General features: G+C 41.7%; 1 protein-coding gene and 1 long non-coding RNA gene across 3 annotated transcripts; both read right to left on the reverse strand.

The window, feature by feature from the left end:
• Positions 1 to 713: 713 nt before the first annotated feature.
• On the reverse strand, positions 714 to 10,750 carry LOC103471176 (SLAIN motif-containing protein-like). 2 transcript variants are annotated; one of them, XM_008420014.3, is made up of 9 exons: positions 10,332 to 10,743; positions 9,343 to 10,013; positions 6,530 to 6,666; positions 5,840 to 5,959; positions 4,430 to 4,570; positions 3,995 to 4,324; positions 3,727 to 3,870; positions 1,813 to 2,110; positions 714 to 1,728 (listed from the first exon to the last, which is right to left on the reverse strand). In XM_008420014.3, the coding sequence occupies exons 2-9, from the start codon at positions 10,002 to 10,004 to the stop codon at positions 1,674 to 1,676; spliced, it is 1,887 nt and encodes a 628-aa protein (XP_008418236.2). In that variant the 5' UTR covers positions 10,005 to 10,013; positions 10,332 to 10,743; the 3' UTR covers positions 714 to 1,673. The 2 variants fall into 2 exon arrangements, with proteins under 2 accessions (XP_008418236.2, XP_008418237.2); XM_008420015.3 differs by lacking the exon at positions 3,727 to 3,870 and having other exon boundaries at positions 10,332 to 10,750.
• Positions 10,751 to 14,439: 3,689 nt separating this feature from the next.
• LOC145553080 (uncharacterized) lies at positions 14,440 to 16,284 on the reverse strand. Its single transcript, XR_014089270.1, has 3 exons — positions 15,998 to 16,284; positions 15,163 to 15,664; positions 14,440 to 14,861 (listed from the first exon to the last, which is right to left on the reverse strand). It is a non-coding gene; the product is annotated as an uncharacterized LOC145553080 (long non-coding RNA).
• Between the last annotated feature and the right edge of the window lie 858 nt (positions 16,285 to 17,142).

Consider the following 17,142-nt stretch of genomic DNA (forward strand, 5'->3'; position numbering starts at 1 on the left):
CTCCTGTTATATGTTAGTTGTGATTAGTAAACACTACCCATATGATTAAGTTACTGATAGTTACTGATGTCATTTTCTGATATTCCTCAGGAAGAAGATTGATTCTTTGTCCCAGAGATATTGATTCTTTGTTGCGTAATGCGCAACCTGAGGAAGTTTATACTTCAGCACAAGTGAGTCTTCCAATTGAATAATTGAAACATGCTGCCAAATTACTTGCATAGTGAATGACAAACAATAAAAGCAATTTACTGCAGTGGTCAACCTAAAGCCCTGATCCATTCCTACCATAAACCTGTAAGCAGAGCTGAAAAGGTGAGTGGAAGCAAGAAACAAACCTAACTCAAGTTACACCAGTTCTCTTTATGATCTTATTATTTTAGCTAAACACGCTAATTAAATTCTTCCATAAACTATTTTCATATTTTGCACTACAGTAAACTTACTTTTATAAATAGAAAAAAAACAACTGCCTGATCTCTAAGCTTAAGTCTCTAACTTAAGCTTAGAGACTTAAGTTTGAAGCTCAAGTCTCTAAGCTTCGAACTCATTTGTGCACATCAAGTTTGTTTTTTATAAATATGCTCTATAAATGAGCTAGACTTTTGTTGTAACTGCTACTATCGTTCATTAATAAACTGCAGAGTAAACAAGTAGCTTGTGGTTTAAAACTTATTTTTGGCAAATAAAGCCTAAAATAACCAGGAAAACACTTACTACTTCAGGGTCAAGTTTATTCATTTTCATCATAGCTCCCAAATTTCAGAGGCACTCTTCATGAGGGTGCATAGCTGACTAAGGCACGAGGCCTCTGTGCATAAACATTTTTTTTAATACAGTGTTTTACAAAAAGCAGGCCTTCAATTCACCTTCAGATATGCAGTAAAAATGCCTGTGAAGTTCAGTCGTGTTCAGTACCTTCAATTGTTCATAGAATGAAAGAGTTCCAGCTTTAATGCACCTTGGCACAAACTATATGGTTTTTTTTTCAGATATTAATAAGGGCAGTGTGGTTGAGAAGAGTTGCACTGCTGTGTAGGCATGTAGCAGAACACAAACACGACACAATTCACAAGTCACTCAAACATTTGTAAGTTTCCACAGATCATTGTTGAAACACATGGAAGATTTGTCATATTGCAGTTAAGACAACGATGAGAAGACTGTTGAAGAGCAAAAGGGTAAAACAACAAAACCCAGCATGCAACACTGTACTTTCATCTAGTTAATCAAATGTACAAACCAGCAATATCTTCATTTTTATTGTCTTCATTTCAATTACAGCAACAGTGCAGAAATAAGACCCCTAAAATTCCAGCAGTTTCTCAAAAACACCATAGAAAAATATGTCAAATTGACACAAACATATATATAGATTTTTTTTGTTTGTTTTTTTTGTAGGAAATCCAGAGTTGGTCCACGTAACTAACGGAGTGTGCCTGTGCAACTCCACGTCGTTCTACACATCCATCCTCTCTCTGTCTCTATGTGTGGGTTGACAATGTATCATGCAAAGGAAGGAGATTAACTACAAATCCAGTGCAGTCCAGGGATCCAGCCTGAAATGAAGGACCTAGAGGTTCTGAGACTCATTTAGGGACACAGTGGCTGAGCTTCTTCAGATACAGGAAAAGTCGGGTTAGTGTTCCAGCATCCTCAAAGACGGGAAGTACTCAGTAGCAGCCGTCTTTCCAGGATTCATCAGAGATTTTAGTCATTCCCAAAGACCTGTCAAAATAAATGAAAGGTTAGTCTCCATTTATACTTAGACAAGCGTAAAATTAAATTCTCTGCCATATCCTCATCACTGACCTCCTGGGAGGCTGGGTGAGTTTGCTTCTTGCGGAGATCGATGACACAGCCTGACCCCGCCCCACCGCAGGCCTTCCTCCCCCAACCGAGGCCCTCCCGGGTACGTAGCTTCCTCCATTCACGGATCCCGGAGACTGGACCCGGCGACCGCCTGCCACAGGAAGCGACTGGATGACTGGGAGACCTCTGGGGGACTGACGACCGGCTGACATGGAGCCCACGGGGTTGACGGCTTTGACCGGAGTTCGCAACGTGAGCGGAGACTGACCGTTGCTCCGCAGACGACTACAAGCCATACCTTAAGCAGGACAGCAAAGGTTTCAACACAGGCTGGACATGTGCAGTTTATTGATATTTTAGACAAACTGAGGACAAAGAGAATGTATAATCCCTGCAAAGCTATCTATGTGATTGAACTTTTCTGGCTTCAATGTTTGTTTGTTTTTTTTGGAATATTTGCTCAAGCTGTATGATTAGGGAGGCAATTCTGTTGGAAGCTGATCCTCTGTCCCAGTTTCCAGCCTCCACCTGTTTTTCTTGAGGGCTTGTGCAGTATTTGCAACAAACAGCAATAAAGTTCAATCTTGGTTTCATCCGACCTGTTTTTCATGGCTTTTTACAAACTGCAAATGTAACTTCGGATGGGTTTCATCTTGTGTCTTTTCTATAAAGGCCACATTTGTGAAATGCATGACCAATAGTTCTCCTGTCAAAAGACTGACAAACATGAGCAAAGGGTCCCTGAAGCTCCTCCGGAGTTACCACGGATCCTGTTTTTTTCCCCCTTATTCATGTTAGGAGATCAAAAGAGTTGCATTATGATGATTGTTTAAACAGTTATCAGTGTATTTCTATAGGAGGAAGTATTCTGAATTAACCGTCAAACACTTAACATTTATAGCCTTGTTCGACTGTTGTTTACATCAAAAAAAAAAACAAAGAACATATCATGACAAGTTTAATTCAGCAAAAATTAATAATTTGTTCCTCACTTCTCATTTATGCACCTTGTGTTGACCTATGACATAAAGTCCCAACAATTAAAGTCTGTTGTTTTAACAGGACAAATGTTACAAAATGAAATCGTATGAATACTTTTGGGAGGCAGTGTAAGTGAGACTCCTGTGTCGTCTGGAAGTTGCACACAAGCTTTCGAGGAGCAGTTCTGGATAAGTAAAAGAAAAATAAATGCAAATGGCCAAGAAGGAGGAAGAGAGAGAAGCATCTTAGATGCTTGTGCAACTGTTTGAGAGTTGCATCATGCACGTGTTAATCCAGCTGTGGCAAATAATGTCTTAAATAAAATATTAACTGTGACTACAAGTTTTAGCCAGGATTATTTTTGTTTCAATATTTCTATTGAAAACATGACAGCAGCTCTGCAGTGTTGCATAACTACTGGCAGGCGAAAGTGCTGGCACCATCATTGCTCATGATGAGGGCTGCTTATCTTAGCATCCGCACTGCGATGTGATGCGAGCATGCACAAAATTTGTTGTGCAAGATGTGATGCCATGTTAGACGGATAAATGCAAACAGGCCTGCTACGTCTTTGTTAATACCCTCAAATTTGTAATAATTAATCTACCAGGGATCTCTTTCTTTATATTTAATGATTCTTGGAAATATTGATATCTTTAAGCACGTTAATTAACAAGAATTATGTTAATTAATGTGCTTAATTAACACATTAATTAACAAGATTTACAAAAAAAAAAATGAGTGGATCTTTTTTGAGATGCCTCAGGAAAAAAAAGATCCAATCATACTCCCTGGCACACAAAGGTCCAAACATACTGCAGATGAATCCTCCTGTCCTTTTGTCTTAGCACTCTTGTGGCCATGCACACATCAGGAGGCGGTGGAAAGTTATACTTTAGGAGTGAGGGAAGCGGGTAAGGAGGGTGGGGTTACCTGTGGAGGGGGAGCGGGTCAGGTGGGACATGCGGTTGCCAGAGCTCTGGAGGTTAGCCTCCATGCTGCGGCTGTTCCTGACTGCCTCCAGGGAACGTAGGCTGGTACGGGGGGCCAGGTTAGGCATGCTGTGTCTCAACTCCTCTGCAACCATACAAAATGTATTCAACAACAGGAATAAACCTGATTTTAAACTACAGCAACCTTCCCGGGACTATATTCCCGGCCTCGCACACGACGGTAACTCCTTGCCAAAGCTTTAGCCTACCTTCACTCTTGGCGAATTTGAGCAGCTCCGCGCTGGGACCCTGCAGAGAACGCCTGGGCGCTCTCGCGCGCGGCGCCCCGAGTCGACTGCTGTACTCCTGCCCGTGGTTGGAGGTGGAGGGAGAGAGGCAGCGAGGCGAGCCCAGCGGCGACGGGGTAAAGCGATGCCGGCGCTGGGGAGCCGACGACAGCTCGTCCTCTTCGTCCTCCAGGCTGTACGTGTCAAACTCCTGGTCGCTGTACGTACCGCCGCGGCGCAGGGACTGCAAAGACGTCGTGGAGCTGCGGCGAGACGCGGAGGCTGAGCTGGAAGCGTAATCCTGCCTGAGACCTGTCGCACAAAGAAGACGTCACACCGAAGCAAAAAACTGCCCGCACAGAAGCGATGCAGAGGAAGCGCCAACAACTCTGTTTGACACACTAACTTATAACTTACTCTCTTCCTGCAGGCGAGCCATGATCTGCACGTCAGTGAGATCCTGTAGCTTGTAGCCCATCGAGATGGAGTCATCCGAGGTGCTGAGTTCGCTGTCTATAGAGGATTGGGAGCTCAGGGCTGAATGCATGCTGGGGACAGCTGTAATAATAGACAGTGATACCTGTTACAGCAAAAACTAAATGCTACATAATGATGCTGAGATTCTAATATTATGGTGAGTAAAAAAATAAATAAATAAAAAATGCAAAAATCAACATAAAAAAAAGCAAACAGTGGTATAGCACAACACATCATTTGTACACGAAACAATCTGTAATTTGAAAAAAATAAATCCTTTGTTGATGTTGTGAAGACATCCTGGGTACTTTCCCTGTTTGCACACAAACTTCCAAAAACAAAAATCACTTCACAGAATGATTTGCACAACACAGAAGCAGGAAGTCGGTGTAAAACGTTACAAAATTTTACTGTCTTGCTTTGTTTACAGTGCCTTGTAAAAGTCTTCATATCCTGTCAATGCACAACAAGCAATTAGAACATAAATGTAAAACAGAAGAAAAAGGGATCCTATAAAACACACTGAAGCGTGTAGTTGTAACATGATAAAATGTATGACCTTTGCAAGGCGCTGCAAGTTAAAGCTCTCCAGATTTCACTCTGTTTTTGCAAGGCAGCATTACTCTAGAAAGATTAATCTCCTCATGAGGTCCCCTGGCTGACAAATAACAGATTAAGACAAATGCAAAACATGTTATGTAAAAGATCTCAGACTAAGCAGGACCAGATCACTTTGACCAGGCATGTTCAAGTTGAACCAAAAACCTGTTATTTGGAAAAGTTGAGAAACATCAATACTGTAGATATTTGGGGGGAAAAAAACTATAGGAAATGAAATCAGACTCTAAACTAAATCATGTTTAAATTTCTCCAGTTGGAAAATTAGAAGTAAATGTAAACAAAAAAAGTAAGAATTTTTAGACGGCCATATAAAATTTAATCATAATGCAATAAAATAGCATGTGGCTATGAAAAACACATCAATACTTTTACTTCTGATGTTTTTTGTCTGGGGTGCAGATTAAAAAAAAGTTGTGGCACTAACGTACAAATGACAAATACATATTTAAGAATCTCCTTATTTGTGTAGCTTCCTGTGTGGATGAGAAAACAAATCGCTGCCAGGCAGAAACTAGAAATCAGTCAAAAAAAAAAAAAAAGAAAAAATGCAAAAGATTTTGGAAAACGGTTTGCAGAGCTGGGAAACCCAAAGTAAAGCAGGTCAACAACATGCACAGGGTCAAAGTGTGGCTCCTCAAAAGCCGACACTTTTTAACTCGCACGTGTAAACTGTGAATGTCATCAACATTATTCCCACCGAAGAAGCAGTGCGTTAATGTCATGCCATACCTGAGCTGCCACAGGTTAGTACGGATTTGTTAGTCGTTTTGTGGTACCCAGGAGAGATCAGGCCAGAGCTAGTCGAGCCTCCCTCTGACGGGCTGCAGTACATGGTTCTCCATCGAGACGCTGCGGGCAACAGGACAGGACAGATCAGGTACCCGACATGAATGGAGAATGACGTCAAGTCTGAAAAAGCAGGCTGAAAGTATTGGATTAACACATAAAACGCGCGTGCTTGCTTAAATGATTAAGTCTACAGTCTTTGCTATCAGGTTGATGCCGTTTTAAATGGAGAGCAGCCCTGGGAACAGGGGGGAAGGTAATCCAATCTAACCCATGACTGTATGCAGTTGTTGGGATGTGGTGTGAATGGCTTTGTTGTTCAGGTCCTGCAGCTCGCAGGAAGCCGACGCCGAGCATGTGATAAATAATGAATGCGGTCTGTTGGATCAGATGCAAACTTTCTATCCGCGCAACAAAAGTGGATCATCCGCACTGAATGGCACCATTCAGACTTCGCCACAGAGCTCAAACAGACCGATTCGTGCAGATGTCTCGGAGAGGTGAGCTGTAAGTAAGGAGGAGCAGGAAATGTGCTGAAATTTCATTTCCTTAAAAAAAAAAATACAAATAAAAATTCCTTAGATTGGATTTGTTGCAGTAAAACATTATGCATGTTTTGTGCTAAAAGCGTACTCTGGTCCAAACGATTGATCAGTGTCCGGCAAGCCATTTCCGTCTCCGGGCTGCGATGGTCGAGGGCCTGCCGACACCACTTCAGCGGCGAGTCCGGACCTTGCTCTGCCACTTGCTTTCTTGGAGAAACGTACAACCTGTGCAAGAGAAAACACACGGGACGAAGGGTTACGCCTGTGGAAAACCGCAGGTAGGAACAGAAGAAATGAGAGCAACCTTCTTGTCACGACTTCACAGCAGAAAATCAAAGCAACAAGTCGATCAACAAGTCACTAAGGGGTTTAATGACCAAGGAACTTGTTTGAAAGCAAAAAGCAAACGCATCCTGTAACAAAAAGACTGGACGCCCTTCTTTTATAGTCCGAGACTTTTTCAAATGTGCTGTCTGGGTGGATGATTGATCAATTCAAAGGCTGAGAAAACCTCCATTCAGGAGACATCAGCCACAGATTTCCATGGCTGCTTGTGGGCACTTCTTCTGTGGTGTCTACTGTTGCTCCGGCGACGGCAAACGGCCGTGAAGTCTGTGTGAGCTTTGAAGTGGCGACGATCACACGGGCCGATCTTTTCAGTTAAGATACACAAAGCAACGCTGGATAGACTGGTTCTGTAGAAATCAACAGCAAATCATCTTCCCATTAGGCAAACACAAAAGGTCCCGTTTCCCAGTGGAGCGAGCAACAATGCGGGGAGCAATATTCAGGTCACACACCCTGCCAGAGAGCTGGGGAAGGCGGGTAGGGGACATAGAGCGGGAGGTGGCAGCAGAAACTGCTCTCATACTGTTCTGCAACAACGCTCTATGAATTCACACTGGTTGCCAGGTGAGATGTTAGCGGGGGATTTAGAAGACGAAGAAATCGAAACCACATCAAATGCTAAACCCATGCGGAAAGGGTTAGGCGAGTTTTTGTGCCGATTACAATGTCAAAACACAAGGAAAACATGGATGACGTAGGAGGTGCTTCACCTGCCACATAACTACCATATCTTTTCAAAAGGCTTCTCAGCAAAACATGTGACAGAATTGAAAGTTTGAGGCCCATTTGTGTCACATTAGCACCCAGAATCATAAAGCTATAATCAATGTCAAAGAGGTAGACAATCACCCCCAGGGGGGAAATAAGAATCCTAAAGAGAGTCAGACATTTATATTTTTAGATTCAGGTTACATAATATCACATTGCGAGACCTACCAGGAAATATTAGCCACAGAAAAAAATAGAGACCCCCTGTGAATCTGGAAGAGCAGTACCATGTGGAAGATGTTCTGTCCAACTGCAATTTCTCCCCTACATACAAAACAGTAAGGTGGCATATGACAAACACTGCACATCACCCTGAACACACTGGGTTCAATGGAAACATGGTGGTGGGAGCATCCTGCTGTAGGTTCCTCAGCAGGATGGCAGAGAAACAGGTGACAACGTTTATGAAGCAAAACATGGGATAATCCTGGAAAAAAAAAAAACCCATCTATACGAGGCTGGAAAAGACTGGAGGTTCAGATATGAGCAGGAAATTGACCCAAAACATACAACCAGAACTTCAACAGAATGCTTTAAATCTAAACAATAAGACTGAGCTTCAGGGTAAAAAGTTAAATCTCTATGTGAAAAAGATTTGCAGTTGTATTAGCAACATTAGGTGGTTCTGAAAAGCTTTGAGAGCAAATGCACACCACACTTTTTAGATTGTTAGTCATTAATTTTCTTTTAACTTCATAATTATTGGGAAAGCTGTGTAGTTGTGCCACATGACGTACAAAAAAAACATACGACTATTGTGGTTGAAACCAGACAAAATGTGGAAACGTTTAAGAGGTTATGAACATCTTTGCAAGGAAATGCAAAGATAAACATCTCCTTTGGCGCTACAATGCACCCATCAATAAAACACAGTATCTTTAAATGTGGGGCATCTAATTAATCACTCAGAAATAAAAAAAATAAAAAAATATACCCAGAACAAAACAGTCTTGCCACACGTAGGGCGGGGGGGCACCTCAGATCACATGCTGCGCAATCCAGCGCAAAGCAGTTTAGCCATACGCCAACATCCAGGGCAGATCAGATTATGCTGCAATGAGGATTACCCCATGTTTTGGCGATGATAACCTCACAAAGCCCATATGGTATGGCTAATAACGTGAAGCTGAAGAAAAAAAATAAGCTGAGTGGTTAGGCTGTCAAGCTCTATTGGATCAGGAAGACCATTGTTACCATGTGGAAGAGTCATGACTAGCATGTTGCTGACCATTCTTCATGTAGTTTAAGATTGAAGGGTAAACAAGCATCAGTTGTATCAGATTGTCTGAAGCATAATGATTAATTATAATAATAATGAGATTGAAGCTATTTGTGTCAAATCAAGCCAACAACAACAGCAATTGTGTTTCCTGAAACTGCTTTTACTTATTTTGAGGAGATACATTGAGAAACGCATATATTTTAGGTAAAATTATGCTCACCATAACATGTCAAGCACAATTCTTTTTTTTTTTTTTTGCTCGTCTTATCTTCTAAATTACAGATATAGCTGTCTGAGCTGCATGAGTTCAGAAAGAAGGCACCAGTTTGATGTTGTGCAGGACTGAGCTTTTCTATGCATCCAGATGCTGCCTAGTTTCTGCCCTGTGGGGGAGTTTCACACTTCACAATCCAGCGATCAAATGGAAAGGTACAAATGACTCATGTGGCTGAAGGGGCCTCCTTTACACACATGCACGCAGACATTATGAAGTGAACCGTTAACTGTGCCTTCTTTGCATAACTAGAAAAGATAGATAACACAAGAGAGAAAATGGGACCTACCAGCTGTCCTCGTCCTCTACCTCCAAACACTCATCTTCCAAATCTAGGACATCCACCTCATCCAGCGCAGTTTGGTCCACACCTGAGTCACTCTCTGTGAGCGTCTCTGACTCGTAGCTCTCCTGAGAGGGGCTCTCAGGGGTCTGGCTTTGCCCCTGAGACCGTTCGCTGCCGTTTCTACATGTCAGAGTAAGAAAGCCCCCACACGGACCCAGATCTTCCTCTTCCAGCCTGTCCTCCTCCTCCTCATCGTCCCCGTCTTCCAGCCTGCTGATCACGGGCAGAGGGGACATATCTTCCCCACAGCTGTTGTTGTCCTGAGGGGGTGACAGCTTGCAATCTGTGCTGCCCGGTTCTCCACTGTGGTCCACCCTGACCTGATCACAGGTCAGCCTCTTGTTGACGTTGTCAGCGGCACTCAGGTTGCTATTGGCTCCTCTGGGGATAACAGTCTTGGCTCCCCTGTTGCGCAGCGTCTCATTCTGGACCTCTAGCCTTCTAACCAGCTCTTGCAGCTTCCGCACCTCCTCCAGCTCCACTCCAGCCAGGTCATGACCCCTCTCCTCGGCCTCTTCACACACGGGATCGGAGCTCTCCGTGAGGCCGGTGGGCCTGCCGTTATCGGGCTCCGGGACCACACCGGAACTGTCCGGGACCACCATGCTGCTACTCTGTTGGGAGACACCGTAACACATGCTACATGACACAAGCGCTTCATAATTCTGCCTCTTTCCGTTACATAAAAACGTATTCACCCAGCACACTAGCTCAAATATAAACACGCTATTCACATGTACATCCATCGGTCTTAGCTTGCGTTTCCACTTATCTTATCCTAATGTCATTGCCCCAGATGAGTTAGTAGAGGCTGTATAAGCTAATTATTAGCCTAAAACTGCGACATTGTGTTGCAACCGAGACAAAAAAAAAAACAAAAACCTCTCCCTGCCTAAATGCTTGCATGCATGCTAACAACAACAGAACCTTACCGGTGATTCAGCCGTGCTGTCCCTGCGAGCTGGTGACTGAGCCTCCCGCCACTCAGAGCTCAAACCCTCCACAGCAGCACCGGGGACCGCATGAATGGAGACGCTAATTACAACCACGAGAAAACGACCCGCGGACCGAAAGCGGCTGTCCAAACAGTGAAGCGGGGAAAGCGGCTAGTCCATCTTCTGTTGTTGGTGAGCGCATCGCACAGCTGCTAACTAGCTTGATGATGGAATTAGTTAGCCCAGTTCAGTTGAGCAGACCTGCAGCGGAGCATCATTCGCCCCTCCCCCTTCGACTTATCCTGTTGGTTAGCGCCCTCTATGGGAGAACCTCGCACTGCAGTAAGACACTTGTAATGCACAGTGAAAGCCGCCATGTGTCGCTGTGTCAAACAACGTTTCCAACTGTAGGGGACAGAATATGTCTTTTGGTGTGCCCGCTGCTGGCTCACAAATAACAGTGATGGAAAAAAAAAAATCGACTTATGAAATCGTCGCTATTTAGCTAATTGGAATAGGTTTCAGACAAAACAAAAGTTGCTGTGCTTATCTGTTTGTCTTTTACCCATTTTTGCCTTTTAATAAAACAAAAAATGTGTACCAAGATTCACTTTGAAATTTAATTTAGATTTCGGGACAAGAATTTAGGAACTCTCTACACCAACAACTCACGCTGGGATCCAAAAGTTCAATTAATAAATATGATTCTCAAAGTGTACACACCCTTTCTTATAGTTACAGGTGTTTGTGCAAATATTATGGGCGTGTAACCAGATAGACACTCAAATACACAGTGGTCATTCAATCAGTTAAAAATAACAGAAATTATTTCTACTTATAATGTTCAACAATAAGTGAGTCATTTAAAATAGTATAATTTAGCATCAAGTTCAGAAGTTTACATGCAGTTTTGCATTTTCAAGTGTATGACCCTTGATCTATGGTTTATTCCTACTGACAGAACTGGTATAACCATGTCAGTTTCATAAGCTGCCTTGTTTACATGCACATTTTCAGCTCTGCCTATTTTTTATGAACTGAAGTCAGCCTTTTTTGATGGGAACTCTTGATTGTCCTTAAGCCACATCTGTCACTATGCATTCAGAAGACCCATTTTAATCTATGCTTTAACTTTCTAGCTGATATCTTAAGATATTGTTTCAATATGTCTATATATTTTTTGTCCCTCCTTCTACAAAACAGCCTTGTGACATGATGGTTCCAACACCTCATACAATTGTGCTGGCGTTCTCAGAATTGCAAGCATCCCCCTTTTTACCTTAAATGTAGCAATGGTAATTATGACTAAACACAAACAAATACATTTTAGTTTCATCAAACCGCAGGACTTGCTTCTAAAAAGTAGCTTTTGCTGAGTGTTTCAGAAAACTATCATCTCTTTATGTTGAATTTAGTGTAATGACTTTATCTGCTCTGAGTGGCCTCTTATCATTGTCAGTAAAGGACTTGTTTCACTGTGGATAATGGCTCTCACTTTAGCTTTTGATCTGGGACTGATATATACATCCATCCATCCATTTTCTTGCACCCTTGTCCCTTAATGGGGTCGGGAGGGTTGCTGGTGCCCATCTCCAGCTAACGTTTCGGGCGAGAGGCGGGGTACACCCTGGACAGGTCGCCAGTCTGTCGCAGGGCAACACAGAGACACACAGGACAAACAACCATGCACACACATACTCACACCTAGGGGCAATTTGGAGAGGCCAATTAACCTAACAGTCATGTTTTTGGACTGTGGGAGGAAACCGGAGTACCCGGAGAAAACCCACACATGCCCAGGGAGAACATGCAAACTCCATGCAGAAAGACTGATATATACATTTCAGACCAAAATATCTTTGGGCTTTTCTGTATCCTTGCTGAATTGCACGATGACTGGATATCCCCACGGTGTTTTGCACTAAATTGTCTAAAGAAAATAGGCATGGCACTTTCATCTTGAAATAAAAGTGAAAGAAAGAGGGAATAAGACCTGGTGGACTTCCACAGTTCTCTTTCTGCTTCCTTGGAAAACATGCCAAGGAGCAGTGGGATTGAGGTGTTGTCTTAAAATGTGTTTTTGCTAATAAATGTACGTATCCTGGCAGAATCCACCCTCTTGTTAATTCTTGAGCTGTCTTCTCCAGTAACCTCAGTGCAGCACTGGATGAGACATGAATGGTTTTGTGTTGAGCACAGAAACTCTCTTTTTATACGCATGTTCTAATTACAAGCAACAAGGATGGCTAATGTTGATGACCATTTCTGAGTGTGCAGATCAAACTGTCCACATTTGAAAACTTTTCTTTAGCATCATCTGGGTATTTTCTTTTGCCATTATGATTAAATAGGGCATAAGCAGTTGTTTATTGCCCAATTACAAATCATTAGTGACAGAAATGTTTTTTTTTTATATCATTTGTATTGTCTGAAAAATAACCCAAAAGAGGTCCTAAGAGTGCCAAGAATATATTCCCCATACTCTCACATCACTGCGTCCAGCCTGTACTGTTGACACAACAGAAGAAATTCTGGACTGACATCATACTTTGATGTTTTTTACAGCATATTCTGACCCTACCATTTGAATGGTACAGCTAAAATGGAGACAAATCAGGTCAGACAACATTGTTCTGATATTTTAGTATCCAATTTTGGTGGACAGTGTGGCTATTTGAATTACTGTTACTTTTCAGCCATCTCAAAGCAGTGTCCTCCATCCTCTCTGTCCTCAAACCTCAGCAAGACATCTTTGACCACATAGCTCTGGCCTGATTGCTTCTAGACCTTTAAAATTGAGAAAATGTTTAGATAGAACCATCTTAAGGCTGTGAATGAGTTAATCTATCTTAAAAAAGCAACACATTATCTTCCAAGTAGGTTCAAGAACCAATAAAAAACAAGTCTTTGACGTCACCCTAGAAAGGATTATTTCTTAGTACTCCATCCTACCTGTGTGAGCAGGATGGAGAACAGAAAACAAGGAGCAAATTCTGAACCTTTGTAGCAAAGGCTATACCAAAATTATTGCTGTAGATCATCAAGGACTGATCCAGGAGAGGAAAAAAACAAGCACTGTAGAAGTCACCTGTCTCAGTTGGCATATGTTTTCAGGATTCAAAACATGAATCCTGAGTAGAGAAAAGAGAATGACTCGATGCCATTTTTGGTTAGGCGATAGATAGACGGAAGCTGAATCATTTAGGAATAAAATCTGTTTCCATGGCAGCTTTCCTCAACAGGTCTCTGTATTTATGTGACTGTCGTTTTCACTGACACATGTGAAAGAGTTGTGTTCAAACAGTTATAAATCTAAAGACACTTGTAAAAAAAAAAAAAAAGAACACTGTCAGGTGTCCCACTAAGCATTAGGGACACATAGCTAGCTGAAAAAGCTGTTTCAGCTAGCTATGTGGTATAAAGCTTATCTTGAAATTATCGTGAGGCTCTTTGTGGTGATAATTAGGTTTATTTGGCTCTTAATGCTGAACTGGTTCACCACCCCTGATCTTAAGTCTCTCAACCTCTCCGACAACTATTGCAGACTTGTAGCACTAGCTTAAAATTTCACACCCTGCACGATATGCTGCTTTTGTCAGTGCTGCCTTCAATGAGTGTGGGAAATGTTGGTATCAAAGAGCCGCAGGTTTGCCACCTCTGATCTATAGTATCCTGAGGCCTCTTCAGGACCTGGATGACTTGCTGCAGTTGATGGACCCATGGATTCTGCGTGGTGCCAAAAAGTCCTCAAGAATGTCTGACCATCATTCTGTGATCTAAAGATAAAAAAGAATTTAGATTATTGTTAGTTTTGCAAAAGAATACGGTGGCCGACAGGTGCAAATGCGCAGCAACAGAAAAAAAGATGCAAACAAAAAAGAGATGCAACCAAATGAAATGCAGCAAACAAAAGATGAAAACAAAAAACGAGACGCAAACAAATGAAATTCAGCAAACAAAAAAAGAGACGCAAACAAAAAGCTAATGCAGCAAACAAAAAAGAGACGCAAACAAAAGACTACAAGCCCAAATAAAATGCAGCAAACAAAAAATGAGACGCAAACAAAAGTGAATGCAGCAAACAAAAAGAGACGCAAACTGCAGCAAACAAAAAAAGAGATGCAAACAAAAAAGACTACAGCCACAAATGAAATGCAGCTAACAAAAAGTGCCTAAAACGGAAGTGCTCCAGACCACTAGGGGGAGTCTAACAAAAAAACAGCTGCGTCCGAGCGGGTGTTCAGAAAAGCAGCAATGGCGACAAAATAATTTTTGCTGTATTACGCTTAAAATTACACAAAATGATTTTTTACAATGTTTTTAGGCGAGAATGTAGCTGTATATATCTCAAATATCTGTTCGGTTCATTAATAAATCACCTAATTCCAATATTGCTCCAACGTTTTCGGAGATGTCTGCTTCCGCTGCATTAACAGCCAGCTCACCGGGCGCTCCAGGTTCGGTACACCGAGAGAGAACGCATGTCTCCGGTGGCAAATCGTTATAAAAACTCCCGCTAGTTTTCCCCTATGAGTGAAGGTGGAACACAGATATTAAGTCAGGTAGTAGTAAAATCTTTTGGTTCACTGAAGTATTTAATTTATTCCTGAGCAAATGGGTTTGACTGATTAAAGTTAAACATAATCAAACATAATAGTTTTATTTAACTGTAATGTCTTACTACCTGAGATCTGGAGAGCATTTGAAAATGAATAATATTCCTTGTATACATTAAACATTTTAGAATCAGATTTCTGTTTTACTATGGAACAAACTTTATTACAAAAGGTGAAGAATAATACAGAAATAAAGAGTAAAAAAACCCAACTTTGAGTCCGTTTTTTCCTTCGCCGCTCCGTGCTTCACGTTGTCACGGTTGCTAAGCAACATAACGCCGAGATGGAAGCTAGGCAGCTAGCCGGAGGCTACAGCTTCTCTCTTCTGGTCGTCCATATTCGTGGCCTTCGAAGGACCCGTCCTCCGTAGATCAGGCCGTTTCTCACAGACATAATAAAAGGACAGATGCCTAATGGACCGCTCTCATCTTATCAATACATATTTATATAAATATATAAACATAAATAAATAATGATTAATACTGAATAATATACATTAGGCTATTCATGTTTATGCACAAACACACACACGCACACACACACACGCACGCACACACACACATATATATGTTTTCCAGCCTACGAGTTCTGGCTTAAAAATGATTCAGCAGCTGAGATTGGGTCCAAAATCCGATACGAGATTCATCCGTGCTGTGCAGTGAATCTCTCTCTCCTTAAAGACATTTCTTCCTTCTTCCTCACGTCGTAGGAAACCTTCAAAACAAAAACGGGAGATTTTCGAGTTATCTTACGTTGACAGAGTTAAATAATTAAATAATAGCCATTGCCACCTGTGTAAACTTTGCTGGTGAATGTTGTATTATGATTTTTATAATACCGTTTCATTTCTATAGTAGGCTCTTGTATCAGATAATCTAAATGTTGAAGAATGACTGAAACATTTTAAGATTTACATTTTAGCTTTCAGAGCGGGGGCTGAGCACCAAGCACTATAGCTAGCATTAGCTGGTATTTCGCCAGTGGACATAAATACAGTATAGTAATATTCTAATCACAAAAAAATACATAGTAATATGTCCATCTTACTTGCGAAAAGTCTGTCGAGCCCTCACGTCAGTAGTCCGTCGATCCGATCAACAATATTCCGCAGAGCTGAGACATCTTCTGCTGTTTCGGTTGAGCAAAGCAGGAGGGAAGACCGCTCCAAGAGCGCATTTGCGCCGGAGCAGCCAATCGGAGGGTCTACTCTTATTATGTCTATACTTCGAAGGATCCGTTTCTCAGGGCCCTTGAAAGGATGCAGAGCTTAAATTCGGACACAGCTGTTTTTTGTTAGACTCCCCCTAGTGGTCTGGAGCACTTCCGTTTTCAGCACTTTGCATCTCTTTTTGTTTGCTGCATTAGCTTTTTGTTTGTGTCTCGTTTTCTCTTTTTGTTTGCTGCATTAGCTTTTTGTTTGTGTCTCGTTTTTTGTTTGCATCTCTTCTTGTTTGCTGCATTTCATTTGGTTGCATCTCTTTTTGTTTGCATCTTTTCTCTGTTGCTGCGCGTTTGCACCTGACGGCCACCGTAAAAGAACCAACCAACAATCAAACAAAAAAACAATGATTCAAAGCACATGGCAAGTGCACCTTTCAATGAATAAAAAAAAAAAGGTAACAATAATGTTTTGGAATGGCCTAGTCAAGGTATGGTTTTCGATTAATCTGAGACACTGTGACCTCAAATTAGTCCATGTTCAAAAATCTCTGTTCAGGTGAATTAAAACAACCATGCAAAGTAGAGTGGGACAATTTTACTCCACAGTAATGTAAAATTACCAAAGTAGTTTGCATGGATGATTTTTCCTGTCATGTACTTGCATGCTGTGAGAAAAGCATGCCCCAACAGAGATGGTGTGGAAAAACCCTGCACAAGTTTAAGCTATTTGCAAGAAGAGTCTGGGAGAAGAAATCAGTCTGGACACATTCAGGAGAAACACAAACACAAGTTTGCTCTGTTCCGTGTATTTCGTCATTTAGGAAGAACAGCAAATGCAAGAGTCACAAAATATGTCATTACATTTATAAATTAAAACTTAGGTTGATAAACTAAGACACAAATTGTTCTGCCAGCTCAGATAGAAATATATTCTTAACCACTCTTCTGTCCCTGCAAGCCCAGACCTGTGGGTGTGTGAATGACCTTCATCAGAATGCTGACAACATAAAAATAACATAAATATTTTGGTT

The sequence above is a fragment of the Poecilia reticulata genome, chromosome 10 (genome assembly GCF_904066995.2).
Source record: "Poecilia reticulata chromosome 10, P_reticulata-male-v2, whole genome shotgun sequence".
NCBI lineage: Eukaryota > Metazoa > Chordata > Actinopteri > Cyprinodontiformes > Poeciliidae > Poecilia > Poecilia reticulata.

Bases quoted from the DNA above. Each gene is read 5' to 3' on its own strand.
- LOC103471176 (XM_008420014.3), bottom strand. From the start codon at position 10,004: ATGGTGGTCCCGGACAGTTCCGGTGTGGTCCCGGAGCCCGATAACGGC. The intron at 4,325-4,429 runs GTAAGTTATAAG...TTTGTGCGACAG, and splicing joins GGCTCGCCTGCAGGAAGAGA to GTCTCAGGCAGGATTACGCT. The intron at 2,111-3,726 runs GTAACCCCACCC...GTCCTGCTTAAG, and splicing joins GACCCGCTCCCCCTCCACAG to GTATGGCTTGTAGTCGTCTG.